This window comes from Dipodomys ordii, unplaced genomic scaffold (genome assembly GCF_000151885.1).
Source record: "Dipodomys ordii isolate 6190 unplaced genomic scaffold, Dord_2.0 Scaffold176, whole genome shotgun sequence".
In the NCBI taxonomy this organism is placed as follows: Eukaryota; Metazoa; Chordata; class Mammalia; order Rodentia; family Heteromyidae; genus Dipodomys; species Dipodomys ordii.
Genome location: NW_012267392.1, coordinates 198518 through 213168, shown reverse-complemented (window position 1 = coordinate 213168; position 14651 = coordinate 198518). Strand labels below are relative to the sequence as shown.

The following is a 14651-nucleotide window of genomic DNA, read 5'->3' as shown; positions in this document are numbered from 1 at the left end:
AGATGTATATTGTTATAGGAAAGAAGGCAGAGAAGTCAAACCAGAAAGAAGAGGAGAGGCTGAGGTCCAGAATATGACACTGAGTCATGAGATATAGTAGAAGCTTTTATCCCAGAGTGTTCCATGTTCAATTTGCATCTTAGATCAACCCACCAGTAGTCCTAATGGGGGTAGACCAACAGAAATCAACGCAAGGTCCAATAAACCCAGCTAGTGGGAGCTTGCTGCTGTGCAGCCGAGCATGGGCAGTGTGTGGACAGGAAATGGAAAGAGCACTGGAGGAGTTGTTTCTAATAAGGTAACCTCACAGGATTACAACCAGTGGGTATTTAGAAGGAGGAAGGTAGAGCGCTAAACCACTCCAAGTATGGCACCTGTGGTTTAGTGGATGGGTGGCTCTGTGTCTCAGGGAACAAATGCATATGGATGGATATTTTGGACCAAAGAGGAAGAGGGAAAGGAACAGGGGAGGAAGGTGGGGTTGGCACTGAATTTGCTGACACAGAGGAGCACATGTGACTTCTAAGAGCATTGGATATCTAGGTCTGGATCCTACAGAGGCCAGATTGAAGACTTTCGTTTGAGATTCAAAGGAAATAGCTTATAGGGAGCATCATAAAATTAAGAAGCAATTTTCTGAGTGAATGGAGTGGTTGACACATGAAATATAAATTGAGTTTGTCCACCATCCTTCTAGGTCGCCAAACTGGTCTTAGAGAGAAGAGGCCCCAGGGTTGCACAGCAATGTTCTGCTAATGAGAGGATGGGTGATGAACGTGCGGTGGTTTCCCTGGTAACAGCCCTGCCTGGCAGACCTGCGAGCTGTGTCTCAGTGACAGATGGTGAGAGGAGACAGAATTGAGTGTTACTATTGTCATATCATTGCATGCTGCTTTTGAATTGTCAAATCAAAAGCAAAAGGCAGGGAGGTTGCCTTTGGGTTCTCAAAAAAATGTCAGCAGCATTGCTCATGATCATCAGCCAAGATGATGGAATATGTTTCTGGAAAACAAAGGCATTGTCCCAACATGATTGTCAGGCAAAATTCTGCTCCCTGCCCACCCCCCTCCCAAGCCTTTTTCAGTTTTCACATCAGCTGTCTGAATGTTAATGTTTGTGCACAAGTATTAGGGCTAAAATTGGCACAAAAGGGGCATGTTTTCAGAAATAATTGGATCTACATTTCAACTAACATATTTGGAAACAAATCATCTGAAGGTTGATTAGGTAGGTTGAAAGATGGTCTATGGGATTCTAGTCTCATATTAGCACCATTTAAAAATGAAAATTTATGACCAGTCTAGAAGGTCATAATTACACATATTCTGGTGGATTGTCTCTCTGCATGTCCTTTGTGATTTTGTATTGTAAATCATGCTTTGGATCTTGGCCATATTTCAGTCTCTTCATGGAGATTTTGTGGTCCTGCTACCAGAGGCCTGAGACAAAGTGAATGTAAAGTGACCACAGGGTCAGATGATAGGAAAGGTAGAGGGAAGGGTCCCTGGTCCTTAAAAATAAGTTTGTTTCTTCCTCTCACACTCCTTCACCCACCCCAATGGGGACCTTTGTAAACTTTACTACAAACTGGGCCACAGAGGCTGGTATGGCAATGAGAAAATTAGTCACACCACAAACCTCATCCAGCCACTTCCATTCTTGCCCCAGTGACAGTTTATAAGCCCAAGTTTTGCGATTGACTGCCAGATGAGGAGGTGAAGACAGTCCAGGGGAGGCCCAGGGGCATTTCTGAACATGAGACTCTTGAAGTATGTAAGACTGTGCTCATCCTTGATAACCTGAAGTTACTGCCTGGTCCTATGTAAAAGAAAAGATAATGGCAACTAAAACATTGCGCAGAGAGTTGGCCATTGTTGTCCTCAGGGTCTAATTATGGAAAATTTAGTGCTGAGCATGCTAAAGTACATTTAGAGTTCTCAAGTGCACTGTATATGTGATGCTAGTTTTACTCAATATTAAGAACATGCTGTGTATGTTTAAAATGGGATATTGATTGAATGGGCTGCCTATATATGCATTGCCAATAGGGTAGTCACTTATCATGTTCAGTTGTTCAGCATTTGGGACGCGGCAATGGATAAGATACTTTCTAGCGTTCGATGATTTAGCTCAGAAGAACAATGGTAAGCATCTCATTCATACAATTTTCCTATGATTATATATCAAAATAAATATTATATATTGACAATTCCTAGCAGAATGGTGAACAATAGTTTTTTAGCTTCACAATGATGTAAAAGCCACATATATTCTATAGAAGTTGTACTATAAACTCTGAGTCTTCATCTTCTACTAGGTTAGTCACCTGTGCTGAGGTCAATTGAGCCTGAGCAGTGACAGTGAGAGGCGCAAACGAGACATAGTGTTTGGTAGGATGGATGGATTGAATGCACTTTTTTTTCTTGTGCAAGTAGAGGACTTGAACTCAAGGCCTCTTACTCTCACTTGGCTTGCCTGCCCATGCTAGTGCTCTGCCACTTGAATCATGGCTCCAGCATGAGTCTCTTGGGCTTTTTAGCCCCAGTTAGCTTCAAACATCAATCTATCCCAAGTCTCAGCCTCCTGAGTAGCTGGGATTACAGGTGTGAGCAAGTGGTGCCCTGTGTTAGTGCACTTTTGATTTACAGCATTTTAAACTTGTGAGTAGTTTATCAGGATTTAATCCTTTGTAAGTTGAGAATGATCTCTATTGGGTGAAGTAACATGTAGGATTAAAGTTTATTTTGCCACTTTTTTTTGCTTTTTAAAAATGTTACGTGAAAACTTTGAAAGGACCCTGTAGCAGCTCATGTTATTTATCCATGGGACAGCACTTATCGCTAATGCAACACTTACATGAAACCTTTAGATTCCATGCAGAAATAATTCATCTCTGTGGCAATTTGCATGTTGAGGCTGGCTGATTATAACCTACTGAAAGTTGGTTTTTCTAATCAACATCCCATAATACAGGTCCTAAGTTTGAAGTCAAACTGAAAAAGAATACCAATGGTTTGGGATTCAGTTTCGTGCATGTGGAGAGAGCGAGCTGTGGCCCCTTCCAGCAGGACCTTGTGAGGATCAAGAGGCTTTTCCCGGGGCAGCCAGCGGAGAAGCATGGGGCTATTGCAGCTGGTGACATTATCCTGGCAGTGAACGGAAGACCCACGGAAGGCCTTGTTTTCCAGGTGTGGGGCCCACAAAGGCGGGAGCTCTGAGTGCAGGCTGATGTCATCTCCCCACAGAATATCTCTGGCTCTTAAAATCCACATCTGAGGCCTGGACTTGGGTCCCACAGGAAAAGCAATAGGCAGCATGTTCCCATATTTAATTTTCTCTCACATTTTTTAAAAGAAAGTCTGACCTCTGGTGAGCCTTGATTCTTAATAGGTTCATTAGTGAAACAGTATGAAATCTGGCTTTTGTGCTGGTGAAGACACACATTTGGGAGGTGGGTGTGAGGCTGGAGGGACTGGAGATGTCCCTTCTGAGCTCTTCTTGATTTCGGTGCTTACTTTAACTTTTGATGCACAAGTGATAGTAACTGTCCTGCCTATGACCAAAGATGTAATTTAAAAAGGAAAGTGAATGGGGGCAATGGTGGCTCTTCCTAGCTACTCAGGAGGCTGAGATCTGAGATTATAGTTTGAAGTCAGACCAGGTAGAAAAGTCTATGAGGCTTTTATTTCAAATTAACCACCCAAAAGCTGGAAGTCAACCTGTGGCTCAAGTAGTAGGGCACTAGTCTAAAAAGCTAAGGGACCATGTCTAAGCCCTGAGTTCAAGCCCCAGTATTGATACTCTACCACAAAAAAGGAAAGAGACAGAAGTAGATAGAACAAGATAGTGAACATGGCTTTTCTCAATGCTTGTAGTACAGAATCTCAATTAAACATTAGAGTCTTGGCAGAAATGGAGTTTTGAGAAGATTTTAATAAAGGTGTGGACAGGTTATTGGGAAGGCAGGGGAGAATGTAGTAGCCTGGGGCCGGTCACAGTAGGCTGCAGCTCACCACCTTTTCAAGCCCAAAGGAAGATGGGAAAAAGAGTTATCAAATCCCAGACACAGAGAGAGGCCCTGAGCTGTAGCATTAGCTGAAGGCCAGAGCCATCCTGTGGCAACTTCACGAGAAGGAAGCGAGAAACCCACGATGGCCTCCTTCTCCTCCCTGGCTGTGGTCCCTGCTTGTGCTCCAAGGGGTTCTGTGGTGGATGCCAGATGCACAGAGCAGGATGCTGGAAGGTAAAGTATAGATCTTGGGGACGCTGGGAGAGGGGAGGTCTCTAGAATAGCATGGGCCTGAATGAGAGGCTTTGGCTTTCAAATATCTATCTTCTGGGGACAGGTAGGCAGGGATAGAGAAAATAGGAAACAGACAGAGAGACAGAGCTAGAAAGACAGAGATGGAGGCAGAGAAGGAGGGGGAAAGCAAGGGAGAGAGAGAAGAGGAAAGAAGAGAACCCAAGAGGCCAGGATCTCTATATCCTCCTCCAAGGGCCTGCTCTTAAGGAGGTTCTACCTCCTTAAGTTTCCACATCTCTACAGCATCTTCTGATCCAGGAGCTGCTCTCTGTGCACCATCGCCTGTGGACTTAGCCTTCCACACATAAGCCTTGGGAGATGTACAAGTTACAAGCGAAAGCCATGGAGGTCCTGGGAAGCTGGAGTGGTTGGGACTATGGAACATCTAGACCAGTGGGTCTCAAGAAAGGATGATGCTGCCTTTTGGGGACATAAAATCTAGGGACATTATTATTGTTACAGTTGATGGATGTTGTGGTCATCTGGTGGGCAGAAACTAGAAAGGATGCTAAATGTACTTCAGTGCACAGGCATACATCATGGAATTATTTGGCCTAAAATGTCAATAGTACTGGAAGGTTAAGAAATCCAGGGATTCTGTGGCTGCAGGACTTGGAGCGGTTGCTGAGTCAGACACCTTGTATTAGCTTTTGCAGAAGAGAAATGGAGGAGCCATAAAATCTTAAGGATGAATTCAGGGAGAGCTGAGCTCATGGAAAACTTGGCTGTGCTCTACATGATTTTCCAAGGAGAGGTTGCTATGGTGACAGACTGTGGAGCCTTTATCAAAATCTCAGGATGTGAGAAGCAAGGTCTGGTCCATTGAACTCACATTTCATCCTGTTGACATGTTGATAAGCCCTCTGAGATAGTAGCTGTTGGAGACAAAGTGTGGGTGAAGCTTATTGGTTGAGAGATGAAAAATGATAGGATATAAGTATCCCTTTCCATGAAAGTTGTCAACCAAGGAACTGGGAAAGACCTTGATCCTAACAATGTTATCACTGAGCAAGAAGAGAGGTGGAAGTAGTCCTTCCAGGATTACACAGGGCAGAAGATCACCCTTGAGGTGGTCCTGAACACTACCTGCAAGAAGTGCAGCTGTAAAGGCTACTTTGCAAAGGACTGTTTCATGCAGCCAGGTAGGACCAGACTTGCTCTCATCCCCTATGAAGAAGAGGGGAAAGAAGAAGCAAACTCAGCAGAATTTGAGAAGCCTGATCCCACAAAAAATTCCTCCAGAAAAAGTAAGAAGGAAAAGAAGAAAAAGAATCATCCAGACAGGAAGTCATCTGACTCTGATAACCCAACAAAAGACAGCAAGGCATCAAGGAAGAAGGAGGAGGAGGAGAGGGAGGAGGTGGAGGAGGAGGAGAAGGAGGAGGAGGAGGAAGAGGTGGAGGTGGAGGAGGAGGGGGAGGGAAGAAAGAAGAAGCAGCAGCACAAGAAGAAGCACAAGGAGTGAGCCGAAGACACGTGGAGTGGGGGGAGAATGGGGATCGAGGAGCTCTGTGCTTGGGAGCTCTGGTTCCTGGAAAGACCCAGTAAGTGAGAAGGTGGCTTCCCACCCCATTGACTTTTCTCCTGGCAGTGGCTTCTTCAGGCCAAAGGCAACTGCTTGAATTGAGTCGTTAAACAAAAAAGAAAGAAATTCTGGTCCAGATAGGAAATAGGAGCTGTGAAGGAAGCTCACGTCCTGGGCTGTGAGAAAGTTGCTTGGTTGTGTAGGTTCAGCATGGTAGAGCAGGGAGCAGGGGAGAGAGCCTCCTGGGTGGGGCCAGGTGGGAGGGGTGGGGAGGAGAGGGAGAGAGGGGGAGGGGTGGGCCAGCACAGATTCTGAGTGCTATGTAGGCCCAGCTAGGAAGGTGATACATCAGAGAAAAGATTTGGCTGTATCTGCTCTTTGGATCACCAGTGGACAGTGTGGAGGGAGGCAGGAGAGAACCCTGCACATGGCAGGCAGCAGAGAGGAGGCCACTGCATTAGCACAGGAGAGAATTTCCCTGGGGCTATGCTCAGCCTTGGCAGGAGGCTGCAGAGCTTGGTAGGGCTGCTCCCAGCCTGTGTGCTCGTGGCTTATGGGAACTTAGGCCCACAGTGATGTTCTCCAAAGTTCTCTGGGGCTAGGACACACACAGATCAAGGCAGCGGAGAAGGCAGGCCTCAGAACACAGAGGAGGTGTTCCCCATGACCGTCAGCCCCAGATCTGACCCTGGCTCTGGGTTTCTTGTAGGAGGTGCTCCATTTGCTGCGAGGGGCTACACCAGAAGTCACACTTCTCCTCTGCCGGCCTCCTCCAGGCTCACTGCCTGAGATGGAGCAGGGATGGCAGGTAAGATGCACATGTATCTGTGCTCTCTTCACCCGGCTCCTATCAAGCCCTTGTTTTCCTGCCTGGTGGTCCTGAGAAGCCCTCTGCTGCTCTTGGGGAGGGTTTAACATCACCAGGAAAATCTATTTCTTCCCTGTGCTTCTGCCTATCCAACACTGGGGTTGTCCTGAGGTTTGTATATTTAGACTTTGGTAATGAAAATTCTAGGGCCAGGCTCTTGGGTAGCGTGAACATTAGAGTAGGGGGAAATTGGGAGCAAGGAGAGTTGACACAAAAACAGAGCAAAGGAATTTCTAGCAGGGGTTTCATGCTAAGGTATAATGGAATACAAGATGTGTGCCCATCCTTCTACAGCACTCAGGAGGTATGTGAAGGCTAGGGAGGTGAGGGCCAGGGCAAAGAAGAGTCACTGGAACTAAAGGAGTTCAAGCTCCTTACGTTGGTACTTATATCAGATCTGGCTCTTCAGAGAAGTAGAACCAATAAAATGTATATGTGTGCTACGTGTGTATCTCAGTGTGTGCATATGTGTGTGTGTGTGTGTGTGTGTGTGTGTGTGTGTACGTGTGTGTTTATATTGCAAGGAGCCCCTTGGGATAACCTCTTCAGAAGGCAGACATAAAGCTTCCTCTGTTACAGGTCAGGGGAGGGCTGAGCTCACCACAGGCTCTATTATATCAGGAATGTGGATTATGGGATGAAATTGCCCACCTAATTTTCAGGAAAAGGTAAAATCATGGCTCTCATATAGTTACAGTGTGAGTTCCACTGTATACGTGTCAAATGTTTCCCTCAGACAAGTAACCAAGGAGATATGAAAACTGCTTCAAAGGGATTTCTTAGAGACTTATAGCTCAAAGACCAGGTCCATAGCTAGAATTAGACAGCCCAGAAAGGTATGCCATCCACAGTGCCAATCTTCTACTGGAATACTGATTGCGTTGCTACGGAAGGTTGAGTGATGGTGCTATGTTACAGCAGATCATCAAAATTAAAACCTCTAAGGCCAACAGGGCTGCTAGCTATGAAGCAAATCAAGTTGTGTCTGAAGAGGAGAGAAAGAGACCCAAGGAAGAGCCTTATGCCAGGAAGGGCAGAGAAATCTGTGACAAACAGATAAAGACAAACTTTAAACATTGTTTTACTAGAAAGTGGGATTCTCCCTCCTCCTTCTCTTCCTCCTCCTTCCCTTTCTCTTTCTCATTCTCCTCGGCCTTCTTCATTTAAAAAGTTTTTACTTTTGTGTGTATGTGTTCCAGTACTAGGGCTTGAACTTAGGGCCTGAGTGCTATCCCTTAGCTTTTTCTACTCAAGCCAAAGCTCTACTTCCTGTTTTTTGGTAGTTAATTGGCGATAAGAGCCTCATGTACTTTTTTCTGTCTGGGCTGTGTTTGAACTCATCCTCCTGAGTTGCTAGGATTATGGGCCTGAGCCATTGGCACCTGGTTGTTTTTAAAATAACTTTTGAATTTTTACTCCTTAAAATTATCTGTAAGTAAATACTTGTACAAAGGGGCTTCAATTCAGCGTAACTATTTATGAGTACAGTGCATCCCTTCCTCCCCCTCCCTCCCTCGCCCCTCCATTGCCTAACCACCACCCTTCAAGTGACCTTCAACCCACCCTTCAAGTGACCTGGTTCCATTTTCACATATGGACATTGAGTATTATTAAAGAAACAAATTTTCTAGCTTTCTCGGTATGCATTGTGGAGCAAGTACTCATTAGCATTTCTTTTACTAGACTCCTGAAGTCTCAGCAGACAAAGGATTTGCCGGGGCAGTGTGTACCGACTTGGAGCAGGGCCCCATTGTGGACCAAGGGGGCCACTGGAGGGACAGCACCTCTGGAGACACAGGGGAAGGCCTGGAGCTCAAGCCAGAGGCTGTCAGCAAGGTGGGCAGAGAAGGACAAGGGAACCGAGACCGAGACAGACATTGGATGAAGTCCTCAAGGCGTCCTCTAGAATCCCATCCTCACTTATGTAAACTTCACCAAGGAACAGAGACACTCACGTTGGCATCTTCTTTGGAAAAGGATATGAGGCAAAACTGCTACTCAGTCTGTGATATCAGCAGACTTGGGAGGTAAGACACAGGATGTTTGCAACAATTGGTAAATGGCATGAATTACTATTAGAAGGTTACAATGAAGCAGTGGATAACTTAGCCAGATGATTGTGCCCAGTGCTATTCCAGGCATTTTCAGGTGGGGGTAGGGGAGTCAGAAATAAGAGAAGCAGAAAGTCTGGAGCTCTACCAATCGCCATTTACAAGCTTTGGGGCTATAAACCCCACCCAGACCTTCAGTTTCCTGGAGGCCACTGCTGTCAAGCCTTAGATTCTCTCCCAGAACACACACCTGTGTCCTGCATCCTTCCCAGCCTCTTACAGCACCATGGGAAGAGGGATGTTCTTGTGTGCATCCTACTTACGATTGTCAATATAATACTTTATTATCACACCATCTTTAGGAATATGCAATGTCTAACACCGGTGGCTCACCCCATAATCCTAGCTACTCAGCAGAGCTGAGATCTGAGGATCATGGTTTAATGCCTTCCTGGGCAGGAATGTCCATGAGACTCTTACGTCCAAATAACCCCAAAAAGCTGGAAGTGGAGCACAGCGGTAGAGCACCAGCCTTGAACACACAGGTCCGAGTTCAAGCCCTTTGATTGGCACACACACACACACACACACACACACACCATCATAATCATCTTCATGAATAGGTGGAAACCATTTTAATAACTGTTAAGTGAATAGTCTTATGTATAGTATTTTAGTCCCTTTCTCATGAAAAATATACCTTTCACTGTTTGATAAGTACTTATTACATATTTGGAGCAGAAAGAGAGGGGGGAGGGAGAGAGAGGGAGAGAGAGAAGGAGAGAGAGATAAAAATACTGGGTAGGCTCCAGGTTTGCTAGCACAATGCATAGACACAAAACAGGCAAATAATGAGGAGCAATACTTTGTGTTTGACACTATACAAAATGGCTGAGAACAAATAGTTTTATCTGGGTCAGATGTGGTGGTTCATACTTGTAATCCCAGCTACTTGGGGTGGGGGATGGAGATTGGAAAGATCACAACTGAAGTTCAGCCCAGGCAAAAAGTTAGTGATACTCCAATTAGCTGAGTGCACCTGTCATCCCAGAATGCACCTGTCATCCCAGAAGCATAGGTAGGAGGATTGCCATCTGAGGCTGGTTCTGGGCAAAACAATGAAAGAAAAAAAGGCTTGGGGAGTGGCTCCAGGGGTAGAGTGCCTGGCCTACCAAGCACAAGACCCTGAGTTTAAACCCCAAGAGAGCAAACAAATAAACAAATAGCTCTGAGCTGGTGGCCATCACTAGGAATGTGACCAGAACAGATTCTAGGGACTGGCAGGTGACATGAAGTACAGACAGCCCTTTGTATCTATGGAGTATACACATGTGTGCTCAACCAACTCTAAATTGAAAATATCAGAAGTATTAAAATCTGGGGGTCGGTGGCTCATGCCTGTAATCCTAGCTACTCATGAGGCTCAGACCTGAGGAGCATGGGTCAAATCCAGCCCGGGCAGGAAAGTCTTTTGAGACTCTTACCTCCAATTTACTAGAAAAAGCTGAAGTGGAGCTATGGCTCAATTGGTAGAGTACCGGCCTTGAGCAAAAAAGCCAAAGAACAATACCTTAGTAACAATACAAAAATATTAAAGATATTCAATTTCTTGACATTATTTCAACAATACAGCATTACAACTATTTGCACAGCATTTCCATTGTATTAAATATTATAAGTAATCTAGAAATGAGACATACACAAGTGTATCACGTTTTATATAATGAACACCAGCCTGTGGGGATTTTGATATTCAAGGAGTCCTGGAGCAAGTTACCCCCAGAACCTAAGGGACCACCATCATTTGAAGCAAAATGACTGTCATATAATTAGATCCTGTGCCAGTTGGACAAACAGAAGCCAGGTTTACATTCCCTGAAATCATCCAGATATATTAAAAAAGTGCTGTGCCAGCCAAACAAAAACAACCAGTTTGCAAAGTAGAAGAGGGTAGGTGAGCACATTCATCAGTGATAATGGATGTGTGAACACAAGTGTATTTATAGTTCCTTACAATTGCATTCTTGGCAGTAATTTATGTACTAGATAAAATGATAAAGGGAATGGTCTGCAGGGATTTATACAAGAATTGCAATTAGCATGCTCTTGTAGGACATAAAAGAAAAATTTGAAGATGGAGGTAGGGCTCAAGTGTAGAGCATCTGCCTTGTAAGCTGGAGGAACCGAGTTCAATCTCTATGTACTTGTTGATTAGATAGCACTCCTTCTATTAAGATAACACATACCTCTTTTTTGTGGCAGTACTGCAGTTTGAACTCAAGGCTTTCTAGTGAGGAGTTCTACCACTTGAGTCAGACCTTCAGCTCTTTTTTATTTTGGCTATTATTTTAAGTACAATCTTTCTTTTTTGCTCTAGTGGGACTATGATCCTGTATACACTTCTGATGTAGGCAAGCATGCTAAGTGCATGCCACCATTCCCAGCTTTAATAGCAGCCTGGTTCAGAGAGGGTCTCATTAACCTTTATTTGTCCAAAGAAGCCTCAAATTCCATTCCTGATGCCCATCTCCTCTCTTTTTGTCAATCTTTTCTTTTTTTTCTTTTGCAAGAGACATCACACTACTCTCTTTTTCCAAGTAAAATTAGATTTGGCTTGGTGTCCCTACTTGCAAAGGGAACACCAGGTGTCCCAAATCTGTCATTCTTGGAGAAGAGTGCCCTTTTGAGTCACACAGGAGTCCTGCCTGCTTGTCCAGATCAGTCTAGCAGGCCTGGGATTCTTAGTTGCTATGGTAACACACTAAGCTCACTCCCCAGACCCATGTGGCACACACAGCCATGCTCAGAGTCTTACTTCTTCTACTTCTCTTCCTGTTACCTCCATGGCCCCCTCCTTCCTCTTTTACTGTCTCCTCATGAGAGTCCTGAGGATGATAATAGTCTCCCTTCTCATGACTCCTGGCTTTACTCTCATCTTATTTTCTCTGTCCACCCAGAACCTTTTCTTTCTGAAAGAATGACTCAAACCATGACAGTTCCTCCTCTAATGGACACTAGTTTGCATTCAGTGTGCATATCGAGACTGCCCCCTGCAGGAAGAAAAGCATAGCATGTGCCCAAGCAGTCACTGTCAGGTCCTCAAATCCATGGTAGGGTTAGGGTTAGGGTTAGGAAGTGAGGTTGTGACTCTGCACACCCCCTGAGAAGTATCTGAAGTTCTGAGTTGGCTGTCCCAGACCAACTGCCTCTTTGTTTCTAGCATTTGTGAGTCTAAATCACTTCACAATTTGGAACAAAAAGAGCAGAAGCTTTTAGATCATATAACTTGATTTCAACCTGACCTAGAAGTTTCAGCCAATGATATAATAGATGGGTGAGTAAAATTCCATTAAGGTGAGGTGAAAATCACACCCATTCCCATTGGCCTTGAACATAATTTAGATGTGATGTTGTATGCTCCCCTGGTATGGGAGCAGATTGCTTTTTCTTTCATCCAGCCCAGGTCAAGAAAAGTCATGTTCTTGCATTTTGGGGCCATGCAGTAAGGAATATTTGGATCTTTGAATGCTTACTTCCTAGAAACTAAGATCGATGGGCAAGATAGATGGTTCCTTTCTGCTCCAGGTGTCCATTTCAAGATATACACTCACTGAGTAGAAAGTTGGGTTTTCTGTTTTCATCTTGCCTACCACATGTTGTGGAATTCATTTAAGTAAAACACATGCAAATTTAGTGAAGTATGATTTTTTGTGAAAGTGATGACATAAATATGCATGATCATTGAAAAATGAAGAATGGAAAATAAGACAGAGATCCTTGAAAGGAACCTAAAATGACCTACACTGACCGTTCACCTGAAGGAGGTGCTGTTTCTGGAATAGCAAAAGAAGAGGAAGGTGGAGGTTTAATTTGACTATAGCCACTACGCCAGCTGGGAGAGTAGGTTAATGAGGGATGAAGCTGTCTGGGAGCAGGGTTATCATGTCTGAACTTGATTAGGAATCAGAATAAGCCCATGAAAGGCAGGGCCTTGGTGCTGCTTGAAGCAGTTGAGTTACCTGCTTTTTTTTTTTTTTTTTTTTTAGTTCTCAGGTTTTGAACTCAAGGCTCTGTGTTTGTGAGGCAAATGCTTTATCGTTTTTCAGGGAAAGTATGCCATTTTTGTTTGGGGACAGCCTCAGATACGATACTCCCACTAATGACCTTCCAAGTAGCTAGGATGACTGGCAAATGCCACCACACCCAGTTTAATAATTAGAGGGGGGTCTTGTTAATGCTTTGCCCAATCTGACTTTGAATAACAATGTTCTCAATCTCCTGAGTAGCTGGTATTACAGATATGAGCCACCTTACACAGATAGTTTCCCTGCTCTTTTTATTTTTAAAATGTATTATTATCTTTAAGTTGTTGTACAAAAGGTTTCAATTCCACAAGTGAGATTATAATTATGGTTATGATTACAATGGACCCTGATCAGTATCGCCCCTTTCATTGTTCTCTCCCATCTCATCTCTCCATCTCATCCATATCTTCAAGTTACATGACTCCATATTCACATGTGTACATGGAATACAGTGATGGTACTCGCCTGTTAGTTTCCCTGCTTTTTACAAAACTTCCCAGGTGTACTTTCCCTATGTTTGTATGAAAATGCAGTTTTTGTACAAGATGGTCAAGTACTTTAAGTTTTTAAAGCAATTTTCCCTTCAGATGCTTGGCAATTTTTCAGTATTTTTTTTTCTCTTGAAAAAGCGAATGTTCCTCTTTAGTACTTGCGGAATCCAGTTTCTTTTTATACACATGAGCATGCATATATTTATCTGAAATGCACTTTTATATATAAGCTGTAGCTTTCAGTGGTAATAATGCCCTTTTCATAGTAAAAACTCAGGTTGGGACAGATATACTCTGGGTGTTTTTGTATTTATCACAGAGCTGATTTTAAAAGCAAGACACACTGCAGAAAGTGGGTGTGGAGGACATTATTATAGAACAAAGCCAAAAAATCTACTGCTTTGGATCTGGGGAAAGAGGCTGAGAAATGAGGACCTATGTTGTTGGTTAAGAAAAAAAGAAGCTAAATCTCTGTGTTTCCTTTTAGATATTCCTTCTCATCCTCACTAACCAGACTTGCAACAGATATTTTCTGAGTGCCTTCCCTGCATGTCTGCAGTGCTGTTCCAAATACCCTGCCATCTGCATCATCTGCTCTTCTGCTCTTTCTAATCTAAGACACATGTGGTGATACTGGGACAGCCCCGGGAAGGCTGATTCTGTCTTGGTTGTATCTACATCACCAGATAATGAGTGTATTACCATTCTCCTGCTTCCTGTGTCCTTCCTGTGAAACAGTGAATAAATGTCACTCCCCAGGCTGCCTCTCTAAATAGCAACTTTTTAAAGGCTCAGTAAAGGACTGGGTATTTTCACAAAGGGCTCTGAAGGTCGCCTATTTGAGTGGCTCCTGGTCTCCTTCTTTGGTTCTTTCCACCTAATCTTGTTACTGAAATAGTAATCATCATTATAGTCATAAGAACAGAATCTCACACTGGCTATAAATGTGCCCTGGGTCAGGAGCCATGAAAGCATGTCTCAGGATTTTTTCACTTAAACGTCCTAAATTTCTCAGTATTCCAGTTTTTCAAGTGAGAAAATTAAGGGACTAGAGAAGTTAATAAAGTTAATGTGTGTTCCTGAGCAGCTCTGCTCATCATGTAAATAGTTGGCCCTAGGACTGAGTCACAGCTCTTGGCTCTGCATGCAACACCAAGCCCTCTGGCCAAGCCCCCTGTGGTCTCCTGGGCTTGCTAAACAGCCTTCCCCATTCCCATAATGCTCTGTGCTGCTTCTACTTACTACTTGCACTATAATGTTTGCTTGCTGCTCCTTGGTCTATTAAGGTGGGTCTCCTCTAGGACAGGTGCCATGCCTTATCCACTGTT

The 14651-nt window shown here is 44.1% G+C and overlaps 1 protein-coding gene and 1 pseudogene across 1 annotated transcript in view; both read left to right on the top strand.

Moving 5' to 3' along the window:
* Positions 1 to 13859, top strand: part of Frmpd2 (FERM and PDZ domain containing 2) — an 86590-nt gene extending 72731 nt beyond the window's left edge. The window contains exons 24-28 of the mRNA XM_013033724.1: positions 698 to 842; positions 2974 to 3188; positions 6538 to 6636; positions 8380 to 8723; positions 13811 to 13859. Of these exons, the coding sequence (XP_012889178.1) occupies positions 698 to 842; positions 2974 to 3188; positions 6538 to 6636; positions 8380 to 8723; positions 13811 to 13859 (852 nt within the window). The remainder of the gene's footprint in view (positions 1 to 697; positions 843 to 2973; positions 3189 to 6537; positions 6637 to 8379; positions 8724 to 13810) is intronic.
* LOC105998873 lies at positions 4992 to 5930 on the top strand (annotated as a pseudogene).
* Positions 13860 to 14651: the final 792 nt, after the last annotated feature.